The sequence below is a fragment of the Buceros rhinoceros genome, unplaced genomic scaffold, assembly GCF_000710305.1.
Source record: "Buceros rhinoceros silvestris isolate BGI_N320 unplaced genomic scaffold, ASM71030v1 scaffold382, whole genome shotgun sequence".
Lineage (NCBI taxonomy): Eukaryota > Metazoa > Chordata > Aves > Bucerotiformes > Bucerotidae > Buceros > Buceros rhinoceros.
This window is the reverse complement of record NW_010396933.1, coordinates 49510-67685: the sequence shown is the minus strand read 5'-3', so window position 1 is coordinate 67685 and position 18176 is coordinate 49510. Positions and strand designations below refer to the sequence as shown.

Genomic DNA, 18176 nt, shown 5'->3' with positions numbered 1-18176 from the left:
CCCCGGGCGCCCCGGCCCCCCCCCAGCCGCTGGCCGTACTGGCTGCTGAATCAAGGTCTTTGCAAACTCACTGGCTTCAGTGAATGAGTCAAGACCAGGGTCACTCGTGCCAGCCAGAAATCAGAATCATTTTCCTTACCTGCTTGAGCACACTCTGGAGCTCCCTGTTCGACCAAAGATCTGTCAGGAGGAGACGAGCAGCTTCGGCTGCTTTTGGACAGGAGCTGGGAAGATGAAAGCAGCCCTGGTGAATTATGGCAGGCCACAGAGCAGCAACCCACATGCAGTGCCGCCAGCCCCTACTGAGCCCATCTCCCGCTGGGAGGCTGGCCAGGCTTGGCAGAGGACTGTCCATAAAACTTTCCTTGCTCTCAGCAACGTTACACAACAACCACCTCTGGGACCAGAACAGGACACATGAAAAAGAGGGGAGGACTGGAGTGGAAAAATGAGCATTAAACTGAGCTGAAGGAGTTTTTCTGCAGTGTGAAAGAGAAGGGTGCCAACCCTTCTCTGGAGTCTGTAGGACAGTGTGGGTGAATCTCTTGGGAGGGCAGCAGAGGAACAGGCTGCCTGGTGAGGACGAAGGAGATGGGAGCATTTGTCATAACAACATCTGCAACCAGAAGTCCTTACTCAGCACAAGTTAATAGATACTTGCTCACGTAACAGCTCTGAAACCGTGATTCATAGCCGTACCTTTTAAATTTTGGAACATTTCACTTGACAACTTGGATCTAAACCTCCTTGCTGCTTCTTATCACTACTCCCAATCTCCTGGACCTCGTCCTGTCTGTGGGAGACTCCCGATCTGTGTTCAGTGCAGCAACTCCAGCTGGTCTCAGCCAGGGTGATGGAGAGGTATGAGACCACGCTTCGGACCCTCCCTGTGTGATGCAGCTTTGCAAAACATTGTGTCCTCAAAACAGTCCTCACCAGACTGTGAGAAAAGGGACTCAGGTGCTCATCAGCAACCTGAGACCTGCAGGCACCTGAGTGTCAAAGGGCAGGAACCTAACCACAGTCACTAAATGTAGGGCATTTCTCTACCAAACATTGCAAGGGTTACCAAAGAAATCAGCAAGTTTAACTTGGTCATAAACTCCAAAGGGATTGTGCAGCTCGTACATGTTGGTATCGCGTGGAGGACTGGGGGAGCTGCAGACCACCAGAAATCCCTGAGCAGTGTTTTGGGATGGTAGAACCAGGTTTTATTGCAAAATCACTTCTCTGGTTATAACCATCCTAAGCCCTGTCACCAGAATGATTATGATCAAAAAATATTTTGTGGCTGAAATATTGTTTGTGGCTGATAAGCCATGAAAAACCAGTAAACCCAAAGATATCTCTGATTAGATGGTCAGTGAGTGTCCTGGACACTCTCTTTCAAGGATAAACTGTTCCATGCTTTTTAAGCTAATTTTCTTTTTTTTATAAATACTTTTCTTCTAATGATGCCAAACACATACCTTTGTCACTTCATCTTCCAAGCACACCTCAAAAGAACTTTTCTTTCCAAACCAAACTGAGCAGCAGCTGGTATCCAAGTCATTAACTAATACAGCCAAAAGACTTACCCCACTCTGGAGGATTGATACTGACTCCGTTTCATACAGCACCTATGACTGCTATTTGGGTAGAGAAAGATTGAGCACGAACTGATGGAGCTGTGACACCAACTTCAATTTGAAAAGTAGCAAATCCTAAACTAAAGTGCTGAGAATAGCGAGTGGCTACAGCCGGGTGTAACACAGAGCAAGAATGGCTGATGTGGGGGAAAATGTCCTTAAAAACAAGTGGCCCCAAAATCAAAGTTGAGTTTAAGGACAGTCTGGTTTTTACAAATAGAATTATTCGTAAAAATTTGTGGAAAGACAGCAAGGAAGATGCCCACAGGTGGCAGTGGCAGCAGAAATCCAAAGAACTATTGACTCAACAAACCACAAATGAGATCCTAATCAGAAAGGGGGCAGGAAGGCAGCAAAAAAGGCAAGAATTTTGTATGTGCATATACAATAATGGGGGAAAATAATGTTTCCTCAAAGGACAAAAAGTATCAAGACCCTTCTGCCTGTCACAGGACTTGTCAGGGAATTCCTGGGAGAAGGATTTCTTCAGGATGTCACGAGTTTATAAAACTGATATCAAGGTGCAATCTTTGGAAGAAATGGGAAATTGGAAATGGGTGGATGAGAAGGGCTCCCTTCTCCAGAAGAGAGTCAAGGGAAGTTCTGAGTGTCTTGCAAGATTAATTTTGGTAAAATGTTATGCTGGAATTAATAGCAAAATTAAAGTGAGCAATAGAAAAGGTGCGGAAGGGAACGACCAAAGAGAAACTGAAACTAATCCTTGACGGAGGGATTGTGAGATGAACTGCAGATCTGACGCTCTAAAGTACAGAGAGAGATTTTGGAGGAAAGCAGCCAGCAGATTTATTGAATTATTAAGAAAAATTATCATTTCAGTACTGAAATAATGTTGCTTGAAAATGAGCAGAAGACTGTTTTTCAGACAGTTGGAAGGGGAAGGTGAAAAGGACGTCAGACATCACCACAGACTAGTAACTGTAGCTTGGTTTTCAGAAACACCACCAAAAAAAAGGAAGGTAATATTCAATATTTTGGCAAGTAGGATTAAAAATAATGACGAGTGAATGAACCCCATCATCACTCTGAAGCCTGTGTCATACACAAGGATTTATGTAGCAGACAGAGACAATTATTTAATTGGGATGCTCCAGGAAGGAGGAGAAACCACAGCTAAACTGTGTCTATTTATGTCTCTCATCCAGAATACAGCTACAGGAAATGTCAAGAGAAAAAAACCTCAGCTTTGAGAGGTGCTGGCTGGCATTTGAGAAGAACGTGGGAAAGGAGAAGATCCATAACTTACTTGTCTGTCTTTCTAAAATATTAATAGAAAATTATTTGAGCGTGTTAAACTAACGATTTACAGCTTCAAATGGGATGAGAGACCAGCTCAGAAGTGTGGGTAAAGATTTGTGTGTGGCAGAGGAGCATGTGCCAGAGAAGCCCTGCGCAGACACACCAACCAAACCAACACCAGTGCAGGGGGTGAGGGAAGTGTGTCCGCAGGGAAACTGAAGCAGATTAACAGAGAAAACTGCAAAATACTGACAGGGTGCAACATGGCATCGTGTTCTCTGTGGTGATTTGGTCGCCACTGAGACCTCCTCCGTTCTCCATTTCTGCTGGCTGAGGTGCTGGGAAGGAGGAGGTTGATGGTGTGGGGCTCACCACGCTCAGTACCAGTGTGGGGAACATGGAGTCAGCGTCCAGCCTGGGGAGGGGGCTTCTGCAATAACCCCCCTGTAGAGGTGTTAGATCTCGTTATTCTCATCAGGAAGCAGTTGAGGCTCTTCCTGATGTGGGACTGGACAAATCCCACCCTAAATCTTCTTGTTTATCTTCACACAGGAAAGTGGGAAAAGTTATCTGAGCTATGACCTAGCAGATATCCAGCTCTCCAGAGGGGAGACCTCGCCCACAACTGCTCTCTGGGAACAGCCTGGAATGATACAGCTCGAATAAGATTAGCCCTGGGTGTGAACTGTCATTTTTTTCAAAATAATTAAAAGTCTTTGAGGAAAGAAATGAATAATGGGGGAAAAGGAACAAGTCAAATTTCAACCATTGTAAGAACTGGGGAGTTTCTCGGGAGGAATTTGTGATGCAGACGGGAGGAACACACCGGAGATATCTCCAGAATTTAGTGACTCCCCGCAGTTCAGTGAGTCACTGCAAACAAAGCTCATCACACACATCAGCCAAAACAATTAAGGTACGAACAACCCCAGTTGTGCAACTCTTTGCTGAAGGCGTAAATTAGCTGACGACGGGTCTGAGGGATCCAAAGCGGGAATTTAGGCAGAGGTAAGTCCCATTCAAAACAACGAAGAGTTAGAAGGGGCTTGGGTTTCATGTGGATTGGGCTTGTTGTAGAGCGGAAGCCTATAAAAGCAGCAAGCTGACGGAGGTGTGTTGGCTGAGGTCCAAACTAAACACGGAGCCGCTTCTAACGACTGAGAGTCTCTCTGCTGTGTGAAATGAGTGGTAGATTGTAAGTGGTTCATCAGGGATGATGGAGAAGGCATTTTTCACAACAGAAAACAATGAGCTACGTGTATAAGGTGTTTTAAATCAATGACAGATGGTAGGAGAGGTGCAAGTCTAGAAAGGAGAACACATGGCCAAAGCTGAACACCGGTTTGGCCAGAAGTGAAGATGTAGCTTGGTGAGGGTTGACAAGGTTTTGCACAGCTGGGGTAAGAAGCGGCACAGAAACACTGTTTACCGCACCGCCAGACCTCAAACCAAGCTCTGCAAGGGAAGAGCAGTAAAATATGTCGAGATTGCTCAGTTGTGGTAAAATATATGTGAGTAGACCAGGGCAGGGACCTATAGTAACACGTATATAAACACATATCATCAGGGCTGCATCTTTGCCACTGGCGGTGGATGTTTGAGCACATCTGAATGGTGAAGCTAAGCACCATCCCAGTGCTGGGATCTCAGACCTGCCCTTCATGACTGGGTTTGCAGGAAGCTGAGGGGGAAGCCCAGGCACTAGGGAGTCAGGCCGTGTTCTGACATCCCCTTTTGTGAGGGACGAATTATTAAAAGGGTTTAAGATGTTGGTGCTTCTTCTCTTTAGAATTCCTTCAAATTCATCCAGCAACGTTCCCGAGGCCCCTTTACGAATCCCACTCTGGATGGCTCATGCCTGTTTCCAAGATCCAGCGTTGAGGACTTCTCTCTACCAACATGCTTGGAGATTTTCTGGCTCTCAATTTACAGGCACAGGGAGAGATTAATGCTTTCCTACGGCTCTGAAGGGTGTTGGGAAGGCTCTGGGGTTAGTCTGGCTTTGCACAGAGTGTATGGGCTCAAAACTGTCTGCACACAACCCTTTCCATGCCTTCTACCCCCAACTCACCCGTTTCGGCACAGGCTTACTACATTATTTAGCATGTTGCTTGTCAGGTAAGATTTTCCCAGGTGTGGGTTGGACATGATGAGGTTCCTCAGAGTGTAACAAGCTGATGTCATGATCTCGCCATAGCTGTTGGTATTTCCAGACTGGAATGACAGGAGACGTGATACATCTGGGAGCACCTGGTGAGCTAAAGAGGTGGAATGTTCCAATCAACATTTAACCAAAACCTAGCACAAGTGAATGCTACTATTCAATGCAAGAACGCGGTGTTATCTCTGGAGGGAGGCATCAGTGATGTTGGACAGTAATGGCATAATAGTCATCACTTGATTTTCAGAGGCAAAATGAGTGCTGCAGGCCTCTGAGAGGTAGTGATACCCATCAAATCCAACACAGTTCCCAGAACACTATGATCCTCCTAGCATGAAAAAAGCCTGTAGTGGCAGCAATTCCATTTTCACAGTGAAGTAAACCATGGCATAAGTGACAGCAGTCAGCCCAGCATGTTTGTGTCAGGACTCTACTAGCAGAATCAAGTTTATTTTATGCAGCAAACCACGATACAGATTTCTAGCATCAGCCTGAAAAATTCTGATCAAATCTGATTCTGCAGATTTGTCATGGTCTATAAAGCACACCACACGCTTGTAGAGACTTGGAGATAGGACACAACTGGTGAATTAAGCCTGCAACTGCCTCTAATTGTCCTTTTGGCCAGAAGAAATGACAACACTTTGCCAAATTTCAGGGCTTGGCTAAGTGCTATTCTGGAGTTTACAAAGTGAGATGGGCAGATACTAGAGAGTTAGAAAGTGTTCTGGAATCTGCTGAGGTGGAAATTACTTACCCATGGTTTTGTGGAGAATGGGATGCCGGGACATGTTGCTCAGCAAAGAAGCCCCAGATCGGACAACTTCAGAGCTGTTGGACTGGAGCAGCCGTGCTATGCGAGGCAAACCTTTTTCCTTCAAACCAATCAACTGGCTCATTGCGTTAGACATCTAGGAGACAGAACAGAGATGTCTCATGACTTCTAATGATATCCCCAAATAGCTGGAGAAGTTTCACCTTCACGTCTATGTTGCCCTTGCCCTTCACAACACCTTTGCGGCTCCCTGCTGTGCCACAAGTAATAGGTGTGGTGGAATAGGAAGAGCTAATGGATACCTCTATAAAGCAACCTAAAGACCAAAATACTCATCTAGGATCCTGATCTCCTGTTTGTGATGTAGAAGATCTCAGGATGTAGCCAATGCAGGTCAGTGTTCATGGATGTTACTCTTAATAAATTTCCCTCTTATTGATAGACTTTAAACTGAGCTTCTCAGCTACTGCCCCACCAGAAAGGCCACTGGAAATTGTCACACCACCATTGACACTTGTCCATCAACAGTGACATGGGAATGGAGGGCACGTCGTTCCAGTGGACTGAGACCAAATTGCCCTCCCATGCTCCAGGAAGCACAGGTGCCATGTTACAGATTCACAGCAGCAGGACTGGGATGGGTAAAGCGGAGTCTGAGAAGAGATTTGGAACCATTCTCTACAAGCTAAAGGATTACAGTAAGCTTTTTAAGTTTGTCCCCAGATTCCCTTTACTTCAAGAGACAGCAACCCCAGCAACCCACCCCAGCCCCAGCTCTGAGCTGGAATAAGGAGAAGCCATTTTACACATTCAGGCAAATTCCACTACTCTGTTCCAGAAGGCTGCAATAAGTTGCTTCAACACTGCCAGAGCTGGTTTTTGTTTGTTTGTTTTCTTCTCCCCTGCCCAAGAGACATTCTTGTGTAATGATGTTGATTGCTGACCGGCTTTTCAATTCTATGGAGCATGTGGCTCCAGCCCCATTTCTCTGCTCAGCTCTGCCCATCCTGTGACAGCCTCACCCCACTGTGTTGATAGCGGCTCTGCTTAGTTAAACTGCAAAGAAAAAAATTCCCAAAGTATTTCACTTGTAACAAAAGCTCCCAGGAGATCGGAGCTGGCAGGTTAATGGTGTCCTAGCAGTGAAGGCTCCTTTCGTGAGTCACTCCGTCTTTCTGGGTGGAACGCTTGGCACACGTGACACGCCTCTCCTATGTATGAAACAATTATCTCTTTATCTCCCCAGCCATCTTATTTAAATTGGAATTGATGAAGTTTGACACAAACAGACAAGTCGAGGTTTGTCCACGTGAAGGCGGCCTGTGAAGACATGCCTGTAGTAGCGATATTGGGCACAGCAGAGCTGCTGCCATGACGTGGCCCTCGCCATGCCCTAGCTCCCGCAATACCCACGGCGTCACGCAGCCCGTGTCAACTCCACGCTGCCATATCTACGGGTGAGGACATCTGTCAGAGCTATTTTATGAGCAGCTCTGATGTGAGGACAGGCTGCAATCCACAGCACAACCCACCCTGTTATTAGAGCCACCTCCCACTTAAAGAACACACACAGGCGGTGGCGCGCGCACGGCCTTTCTCTCTCCTTTAATGACATCTGTCCACAAGTGCACATCTGGGCACATCCACACTGGTGCCCTGTGGGGAGGATGCCAATACTAGTAGATGCTGATAGCATGACCAACAGACTGGGGAAACCTGGAAACCCAGTGTACAGACCTGGGATAGACCCTTGGGATGCTGATCATAGTCCCCCACAAGACCCTGCTTTGGTATTAACAAATAACCTCAGCTGTGGAAAGACTTGCAACAGAGCCCTGAGGTTTAAGGAGGACATTTTCCTTTCTGATTACTGTAAAGTACTGACACGTTTGGCTGTGCCCGTGTGGAGGAGAGAGGAGAACTCACCAGCCCTCGGCTCGCAGTGAGATTCTGCAGAGCTCCAGCACAAGCTTCCAGGGTGGCATCCTTCTTGCTCTGATCCATCAGGGACAGATAGGTACGGATGGCATCGGAGTGGTAGAGCCAGCTGGGTCCTTTGGGTTTAAAATCCTCCTCAGGCAGGGGGACACCGTACTCATCATTCTACAAAGAGATGAGAAACTGGAAGCTCAGATCCTGCTCTTCTCTTGCAGACCCTGCCTGGGGCTGAACATCATGTTTCCAAGCCCTCTGAGGGACAACTTACCTCCATCTTACCACTCCTGCTGTTGAAACAGCCTGTGAGAGTTTTGTCCATATAAACGCTCCGGGCCATGTGGTTGAGCTGAGTGTATTTGTTGGGAACTTCGGCATCCAGGCGGTAGGAGAGGTTGTGCAGGATGCAGATGCAATTCTCCACAGACTGAAATCACCCCCAGAATAAAAAGGCAAGCATCACATTAGGAAAAAAAAATACGGAGTGGCACATCCTGTAGCTACAGGGAGGACACATACCATGCCCTAACTAACTTTTTAATGGTTATACTACATAAGCTCCTTTAATACCTAAAGGTCCTAATACCAAAGACCTTGCTTAAGGTAGCGATGATGGATGCGGAGGAAGGAGTAGACATGAGCGAAGGCCACATAGCCCCAGTGCTGTATTGTGGACCTCAGTAAGCTGATTGACCCAGTGAACCTTGTCAGGTTCCAACGCACCCGGAAAAGAGAGTGCAGAGGGTGGTGACATCAAACTGCCCACCAAGAAATGCCAAATTGTGAAAGCCTTCCTCTTGCCAGAGTCAACTTTCAGTGACTTTGTCCAATTCACAGCTATAGATTAGGGACACTTTTTGCCAAGAACAGGGTTTTAAGCCTCCTTTACCTGAGGACAGAGCGCTCAAGGCAAAGCGCAAAGGAGAATTTTCCCTGGATGTCTGTAACCGACACCAAACCATGCGGCTGCATTTCCAAAGAGCTGTTCAGTACGTGCTGCCAAAACTGGTCTTCTAGCAAAACCCATCCCCAGCAGAGGATTTGCTCAATCCTGAGCTCCCTTTAAATAATTTTGGTACTCAGCTGGGCATTGAGGATTTGGGGGTGTCTGGCTGGCATGGCAGGTGTTGAACTCCCAAAAATGTGGCTAGTAACACTATTGCATCCAAGGTAAGTGTGGATTACACACAGCAATCAGAGTTGAGGGGACCGGCAGAAAGATGCCAGCTCCTCGCTTCTTGCTGGATGTGATGCCAGTCTGGGCCTTATATACTGGAGTCCTGCTGGATGAGGAGATGTGATGTGGGGAAGAGCACGAGGTGGTGGTTAAGATGCTGGAAGGATCCCAAGGTGGGAGGGGAAGGGAGGAAACATGTTGGGGGCTCAGGAGGCAAAATTGTAAAACCTCGGGAGAGGAAATTGTAAAACCTGCCTCTGCTTCAGGCCCAGAGCACTTGCTGGTCCTACAACATATTGCGCTGGGGTTTGGAAGGTGAAGAGCAGCCCCCCGTTTGAATGGGATTTGGAGCTATTCCCAGCACTGCCAGTATTGACTGTGGAGCTGAACTCCAGTAAACAGCTCGGGGTGAGCGTCTGTACCTTATCATCGGGTCGGTTAGAAGCCACGCAGTTCTGGGTGTAAGTCATGACTGAATCGATCAAGCCAGGGTAATTCCTCATGGTCTGGCGCCCCATGTCTGCAGAACTCAGGTTTCTGAAGAAAGCCATCGCAGAGCACGTCAGGAGGGAAGGAGGAGAGAGGATTAGCTGCGTTTATATATGAGACTCCTACAGCTATGGCTATAATTGAATTTAAGGGTATTTTTGGCGATTCAGCGAGGCTGGTATCCTGCTCTCATTAGGACTGTGCTGGTGCGTAGCTCCCTTGTTGCTCTTCAGGATCGGTTTCATCTAGGGAAAAGCCCTGTTAAGGAGCTCTGTAGAGAAGACAACCTCCTAGTGAGAGCAACTACCAGCCTTAGATGCTGCGCACTTGACATCACACGGACTCATTGCCTCCTTGGAGGTGTTTCCACAGAGAAGGCCTAATAACGACCACCTGGGATTATTGTGACAATGAGGAAAGGTGTGTGGTTGTAAGGATGGAGCCACACAGGGTCAGCAGCAATATTTGCATGGGAAACGGAGGCAGAGTTGCTGAAGAGCAGCAGTCGTTCCGACAGGGGGACTGGCCAGTTGGGAATGGTGTAATGTATTCCCGAGTACTGGTGGCTGCCAGGACAGGGGAGTTTTTCCAGTAACAGAAAATGCTTTTTGTTGGGTTTTTGGGGTTTTTTCTTCCCTATTTTATTGCCTTGTAGCTTGCAAATGAAAAACAGAGAGGCTGGCAGTCATTGTGAGATATTCACTCCAGGCGTTCCAGAACTGGATTTGATGTTCGCTGTGATTTGCAGCCTCATTAACATGAATTCATCTGCAATCCAGAAATGCTTGAGCAGCAATGGCTCGAGCCCAGGGCAAACCCAAGGCTGTTCTCATCTCTGCGTTACGATGTGGCAGGGCAGTGAGTCAGAGCAATCCCAGCTCAGCCCTCGGATCAGGGGCTCTGCGCCCAGCCGCCTTGCTTTCCTCACTCGCCTTGCTCCCCAGTCCTGCTCCCCCCAGCCTTTTCAGCTCCCTCACTGACCTGCATCTGACAGTGCTCACTGGGGCTGTGGGGTATCCCTGCCACTGACTGTGATAAGCCTCAGGAGACAGAATCTGCCTCGAGTTAAACTCCATGGAGAGCTCCTTTTACAAGCTGTCCTCACATTCTTTCCCTCATTTTAATGGGATATTTTGTGGCATTGGTGGGTTGGGATGGTCATAAAACTGGAGCACGTTGTGTGCAACCTACACCATGCATCCCAACACGCAATGGCACGGGGAAGGTGCCTTCCAAGACGGGCAAGGGAGCAACAGTCTCTCAGACACGGTTCCCAGCCACAGAAGACGATAGTATCACATCTTGGAAGGCCCTGGTCGTATTTGCCCGTTTCGTTTCATAAGCAGATACAGCTCCTACTAGCTGCCTGTCTGGCAAGGGTGCGGTCGGCACTGCGCTCCCTCGGGGAGAGCTTCAGTTGATGAAAGTACCTAATTATACGGGGCATTTTTTTCTTCCCCACTTGTTCCCAGTGAGACGAGGAGCTCACATCCAAGTGGAGGAGGGTGGTAGGAGAAACAGCAAGTCAGGGCGAAAGTCCTCTGCAAAAGGGCTCTGGACTTCACATGAAAAATACAAACTACTCTGGGCTCAACTGCACCTCCCATGCTGTAGCTGACCCCCGGATCAAACGAGCCAGGAAAGGTCCAGGGCGATGGCACTGCTCTGTGCTGAAGCAGCTACTACAGTCAGGGGGAAAATACTTGTTTTCCTCACACAGACAATTCTGTCTTTTTGTCATCTAAACTCGAAACCAGTTTGCTTTCTAGCTATCAAAATTTCCTCTGGAAGCCTCAAAAATCAAAGGGCGAAAAGTGTCACGTTTCCTGCTCTGAGCTGTACACTGTCAGGTTGCAGAACTGCAGCTCCCCCGTGACAAAGCAACTTCTATTTTTTGAGCAGAAACTTAGCAAGAACAAACTTGGGTTTGGGGGGTTTTTTTGTTGAAAAAAAAAGCTACCAGGAAAAATATTTTACATGTAATTGTTTCTGCACCTTCTCTTAGCCAGGAAACTTTTTCAAGGAGAATTTTTTGTTAATACAATTGCAGTGACAATAGCTTACTGCAAGAGGATTTAGGCAGCTTCAGCTTTTTTCTCAGACACAAGCTACAGGAAGTCCCTGCTTGATGACTCACCTCAAACACCCTGTCGCATTGAAGAATACTTCTGGGTCAATAATTTCTCTTGTCCTATTGCAGCTGCCATCAGACCAGCCAGAGAAAGGGATGATTACACAGTCTGTCAAGACGGGGAGGGCCTCCTGTATCAACTCTTCTTTTAATTCATCAGTGGAGGAGAGGTTCCAGAGCAGTCCTAGGAAGGAGGTGGGAGACAAGCTCAGGCAGAGGGTCACCATGCATTAGAAACTTTCTTTAAGTCTTAAGTGAACCCCAAAGTTCTTCTTCACTCCATCCCTCTCTAAACTAAGGGTGCAGAGGCCGTCTTGAATGCCAGTCTGTTCATCTCTATGGGAGACAGGCAGGATGGGCACCAGGAGCACATGGAGGTGGGCATCTAAACATCCTCCCTCCTCCTCAGTTGGTGTTTATTGCAGGGGAAGGCATCTCTCCAGGGATCTCATAAAGACTTGCACACAAGACCTCAGTCACAGCTGAAGGTGACCTGCACCGACAAACTCATGTTAATGCTTCAAGACAAAGCGAGACACCAAGGAGATAACCTGCCCAGCCATACTGGGACTGCTAGCACCCTCGGTCTTCCCTGGAAACAGCACAGGGGCCAGGAGCGCAGGAAGGTATGGGAAGGGCAGGGTGACTACAGCTGTGGGGGGAAACCTGGGGCAGGTGATTCCCCGATGGGCACTGATGCCATGAGGAACCCTTAAGAGCCACTGAAAGGCCATGACCTCCTCTGCCTTCTGTTTTAGGTTGCCATTTGTTGTGACAGGAGCATAAAACCTCCTCTTTGTGGTATGGCAGCACCGTGGCTACTGGCCCTTTCCGTGCTGGAGGAACAGGGACCACAGGCAGGGAGGAGCACCGTCCCTGCTGAGGGCTGAGCAGTCTGCTGTGTACCTGTCAGTTGTTTCTGTATTTCAGTGTTCCCTGTCCTCCGAAGCAGGCTCACACACTCCCTTATCCCATTCTGCCGACGGGTTTCTATCTTGTTGGTTGGATTCTTGAAGACCAAATTTCGGAGGGCTCCAGCTGCTGCCCGCTGCACATTCTGGTTGGTGCTGCGGAGCAGCTCCACGAGCTTGGCGATTCCCCCCAGCCGATAGACCTGTACCAGGAAAGACATGCTGCTGTCAACATGGTGTGCAGAGCTTCGCTGGGACAGGGACACCTAGAACTGTTATGGCAATGCAAGGAATCAACACGGCAGGTACCCAGGGGAGCTGGAAAAGCAGACCTGGCAGTAAAGGGTGGTTAGAGCTTGCAGATGGCATGTCTGGTTCAGGCCATAGGCCATGAGCACAAAGGTGCTGGACTGGAGGCTGGACCTTAAACTCTAGAAGTGGATCTCTACGAGTACTGGCTGTGGACCGAATCCTTTGCTGATGTAAATGTGCTTTTCCCACAAACTTGCCCCTACCTCCATCAGTCTGTATCAGGGAGAAATGTTGCTCTACCTATGTGTAGAGGTTATATACAGTAATGCATGTGGTAATTTATCTGCATCCTGAAATCATGCGCTGAGCTTAGAGGGATAGTCATGGTACAGCGTAAACATCCTGGAGGTCAGCCAGAAGCAGAACTGGGCCATACTCCAGCACTCATTGAGGGGCAGCATCGTAAAGGGGTGTGAACCCTGGCCTGCAGGACACTACACTCGTGCGAGGGAGGTTTGAAGGCAAATTCCTCCAGCTGAGCTCTCCAAAATGATGAGCATTCTTGCTGCAGGATGTCCTCTGTTCATGATCCAGCGTGGGGACCCTCCTGGCACAAACCAACCCATTGGCTGGAGATTCGCTGACAACAGAAAAGGAATGAGCGCCTTCCAGAAAGGAAAGAAAACAAGCGTGTGCTGGGATGACTCACATACCTGCTCTGACACATCTTTCTGGGAAGTGATGGGACAGGCCAGCACACAGAGTGTTTTCAACGGTAACGAAGGGTGTGGCCACCCTACAATTAACGACTGTAATGTGGGCTGGGGTAGCTGCGCTCGGTTCAGCCGCAGGGAGGGCACAGAGGTACGTTCCTCAATCTGCACCACCATGTCCTGCTCCACTGTCGTGCCAGAAAATGGAAAGCCACTTCTATAGGGATGTCATCTTGACAAACCCATGTTTGCATGACTGCAAACATGCCAGAGCAGGGATAAACTTTTGTGACATGCTTAAGACTGATTCCTTTGCTGCAGGTTGGCGTAAATTTAGTAATCAAAGAGTAACAGCCTAAGAACATCAAGTTGCACTATAGGAAGGGTTTCTTTTTGATTAAATATCTTTATACATGATCAATAATTAACCCATCAGCTTAGATGGTTGTGCATTTCTGAAATGGGTGAAAATGGCTGAAATCATAGAATCGTGGAATGGTTTGGGTTGGGAGGGACATTCAAAGCTCTGCCAGTCCAATCTCCTGCAGGCAGCAGAGACATCTGCACCCAGAGCAGGGTGCTCAGAGCCCCAAGGGCCAACCTGACCTGGGATGGGGCTGCTCCCACCTCTTGGAGCAACCTGGGCCAGGGTCTCACCACCCTCAGCAGAAACAATTTCCTCCTTCTCTCTGGTCTGAATCTCCCTCTGTCGGTTGAACCATTACCCCTTGTCCTGTCCCAACAGCCCCTGCTGAAAGATCTGTCCCATCTTTGTGACAGGCCACCTTAAGCACTGAAATATCACTGAGCAATGCACAATGAAGATCACAGTGGGATTTAGGGCAATTTTGCATGGCTCTGATCCTGCAGCTCTGAGATAGCAAAAGATTCAGGTGAAACTGGGTGCAACTACATCCAGAAGAAGACATTGCATCTGGATGGCTGCTCCCATTATCGCCAAACCCTATCAATCCATGTCACAGCAGCTTATGGTGATAATGGGGATACAGTCTACTCTGCTGCTGGGTAACTTTTCCCTGTATTAAAATCCTGACCGACTGTTATTAAGAGAAAGTGGCCACTAGTCACTGAAAAATCTACTTAATTCATTCCTGAGTTTGACTCATGAGGTACAAGGCTGCATCATGGAAATCAGGGGGACCTACAGATCCTTGGTACTGAGGAAACCGAGTTCCATCCATCTCACGTGCCATCAGCTCCAGTGTGTCAGCAGAATTCTGAGAGAGTTTGCTCACCTCTTGCTTGGCAGACTCGTCCTGGAAGCAGGTGTGCTGGAGGTAGTAAGCACCCATGGCCTGGTATTTGTCATCAGAGGAGCACAGAAGTTGTATGGCTTTCTGGATGGTCATCGTACCGCCGTCTATCTCATCGCCACATATTCTGTGTCAAAGAGAAATACAGCATTGGTTGAGTGCTGAGCCCAAAAGGCTCTGTCAGTACTGGGGATTATTAGGAAGGAATCGATTACAAAACATGAAATATTATTACATCGCCACATAAGACACATGTGCATTTCTCTCAGAAAAAGAGATGATAAAAGTAGAAAATACACAGAGGAGGACACTAAGGCTGAAAATAAAGGAGACAGAAAATAAACCCGGGTTAAGGGGCTGGATGTCTCATCATGTCTAAAGTGGAAGGTTTAATGAACAGAGAACCAGCATTCACCTTTTCTCAAAAAAAAAAAAAAAGAAAGAAAGAAAAAAGGAATTAATGGCTAAGATTTAAACCATCAGTCAGGTCATTAGGACAATCTAAAGTAGGCAGATGCTTTTCCCACAGCATGTGATCTGTGATCCTTTGGTGTGAGATGTGGTAGAAGCAAAAATGTGAGAGCAGTCGATGGTCTCAGGAGGCTTGAGCAGATCCATTACGAAAAGGTGACAGGCGTGACGAGAGTGCTGGGATGGACAGATACTGAGTGTGCCTACTACTCATAATAGCACCCAGACCTCCTGCTCCCGGGGTATGTTTACACTGGTAGACTCCAAGCTCTTCATAAAAGCTGGCCACTGTCTTCATCCCCTGTTACAGGTAAAGAATGTGCCTACAGACCCCAGAGGAGGGATAGGAACACCTCTGGCTTGGAGCAAGACTGAAACCTTGAGAAAAATACAACCCCCTGAAGATCTGTCCACTTGTTTGAAGGTCCTGCTCTCTTTGGCTTGTACTTACTTAACATCATCTGTGAGGTTTTAACCACATAAAATTAAAAGAGGCTAATAATCTTCAGCCTGATGAAGGGGCTCTGAACTGCAAAGCTCGTCTGAGTTTGCAGTTCTATCAGTCTAACACAAGTCCCTCCTTTCTCAGCACTGCCGCCTTTGGCCTGCAGCAGGATCTCCACTCACCACAACAGCGTCTGCGTTAGTTTGGATCCAAGTAAGCAACCACACAAAGCTCAGGATGGAGAAGAGTCACACCCTGAACTCCTGTTTGGCCATTACTATTTCTGCAGCGACGGGAAAAGATGGGAAACGCTTTGTTAACAGTGGGTGGAATCAAAAAGAGGGGTGGGCTTTGCTAGGACAACTAGGTCTTCGTTGTGCCTGACTGATGTTACTCCCTGTTGAGGATCCAGTTGCGACTGATGGGGAGTTTTATGTGGAGACTGGGGAGACCAGTTCCTGTCTGAACCCCACTCGTGTACACAAGCTCTTGCTCCACATTGTACTAGTGAGGGACTGTGTCGAGGGGCTGATCATCTTCAGACGGTCCAGTAGACTAACAAAATGGTGGGTTTCAACACGTTCCTTAACTGGACCTATTACTTTTGAAGTGTTAAATATTACTCTGAGGGTAATAGTGGTTTCTTCTAGGCATGGGATAGGCAGATGCATCTTGATCGTACTGAAGAAATGTTAAGAATAAAGGTCTGGAAAGGACACCCAAGGGTGGTCACTACCTTCAGCAGCTTAGAGTAAGATAGAAGATTTTGTCCTTACGCATCCAAAGTTTCACCTCCACACAGCACGGGCCAGTGAATAATATCTGTATTTCATACCAAATATCAAAAGCCAACAACTTATGTGTGTTTTGTCCCCCTCCCCTCACTGGTACAAAGCTGCACCCAGTTTTAATTACTCATTTAAGAACCCGTGGAGCCAATAGGTGCTTCCAAAGAGTGACTAGGCTTTGTGTCTCAGACATTTTTCTTAAGACAGGAAGACCTGCTCTCTGGGGAAACCTCTGCCTCTGTTGGTGCGCAGCAATGGTGGACAATAGTCTTGGATTGGCCCTTAAGCATTCGAAGTCTAAGGTCAGATGAACCTCATCCGCTGTTATTTCTACACTAAGAATAAACCATCACTTCATCATATGGTTTTATGTCACATGGAACCTCTATCAAAAGTTGGTTCCAAGAATCCTCCCTTACGCTTGCAACAAGGAAACACACAACTGGAAAGACAAAGTTTAAACTAGAAACTACAGAACCTCAGACATCTTTGGTTTGGATCCAGGATGCTGTGGTTTTCTCTTAGTCTTTTTCATTCTCCTGCTATGGTAAGACCTTGATGGATCCAGCCCGACCAACACCAGAGGGACTTCTTTGAGGATCCAGACGTGGGCTGGTAGTGTGGGCATCTGTAATCATGGTGAATTACTTTTTAAATTTCTTTTTAATTCACCACATTGAGAAAACCGCTAAACCTGGTGCACTTTTTATGATAAAGAAGGACATGCACTTGGTCATGCTACTCAAGGAAGGAAATTTTCTACACATCCACTCCATAATGGGCCAACCCCTCCTCCAGCAGGAAATAAAACTTGCCATCCATGTCCAGTTCTGTGTAGGAAAAGATGGGGAAGGTTTAGTTTCCCTGCTGGCTCACCAACAGGAGAAGTTCACAGAGTTTGGGCTCAGTCACACGGCCCAAGAAGAGGGGATGATTTCTCCTAGCTGAGAATATAATCGACCTGGCAAAGCCTGTGCTAATGGGAGATTGTTTATCAGCTGGTCGGGGTATTTCTAACCAGATCTACACTATGAGAACAGCCTGCTCCAAAACAAGTTCTTGGACTGTGGCCACCTCCAGCCTGGGCCTATGTGCCTGCTAGGAAGAGCTCCAAAAGTTGTTCTTCTTCTACAAGAAAGAACCAGCCAGAGACCTCAATTAGAAATGCTTCGACAAGAGACAAATTAGATTAACAGAGTCAGATGCAGAAGGGAAACAAGTACCTGAAGAGGATTGGCACCTCAGAAAGGCCAGTTTCCTCGTTTGGTACTAACGCCTTTTGTCCCCTTCATGTTAGCAGATGCGTTTGTGTTCATCAGATCTAGTTCCTTCCTGGTTGTTCTGGCTACAAGTCCCGGGAGAGGAGAAAGCCAGAAAACTCTTAACAAATTCCATTGTTCCGTTGTTCGTTAGTAAAATGAGAGTGGACCCACTCAAAACAGTGTCTACCACATCCAAGCCTTCCAGTCACACTGGAACAAACCTGGTAGCTGTGCTCCACACCAAGCAGCCATGTTCACCTCTGGGACACGGCACCAAGGTTTTGATGCCACTGAAAGCTCAGCTGGAGCTTCCCCTCAGGCTTTGCTCGGTGGGTGGATACCAGGGAAGATGAGCTCAGACTGAGACTGAGCTGGGGAGAAGGGAATCTTCACCATGGTATGAACCCTGGCAGGACAGCGTCACGCACAGCTCCACAGCAATTGCTTTGGTTGCCAACACAGAATGCAGACGAGTTCATATCACAAGGAGCCAGCAGGGTGAAATAG

The 18176-nt window shown here is 47.6% G+C and overlaps 1 protein-coding gene across 1 annotated transcript in view; it reads right to left on the bottom strand.

The window, feature by feature from the left end:
- The window catches only part of PKP1 (plakophilin 1), a 42422-nt gene that overhangs the window by 1374 nt on the left and 22872 nt on the right, over positions 1-18176 (bottom strand). Inside the window, exons 4-12 of the mRNA XM_010146027.1 lie at positions 14686-14830; positions 12460-12667; positions 11560-11737; positions 9356-9470; positions 8028-8183; positions 7748-7924; positions 5804-5957; positions 4957-5143; positions 140-224 (exon numbers count right to left, since the gene is read on the bottom strand). Coding sequence (XP_010144329.1) covers positions 140-224; positions 4957-5143; positions 5804-5957; positions 7748-7924; positions 8028-8183; positions 9356-9470; positions 11560-11737; positions 12460-12667; positions 14686-14830 — 1405 coding nt within the window. The remainder of the gene's footprint in view (positions 1-139; positions 225-4956; positions 5144-5803; positions 5958-7747; positions 7925-8027; positions 8184-9355; positions 9471-11559; positions 11738-12459; positions 12668-14685; positions 14831-18176) is intronic.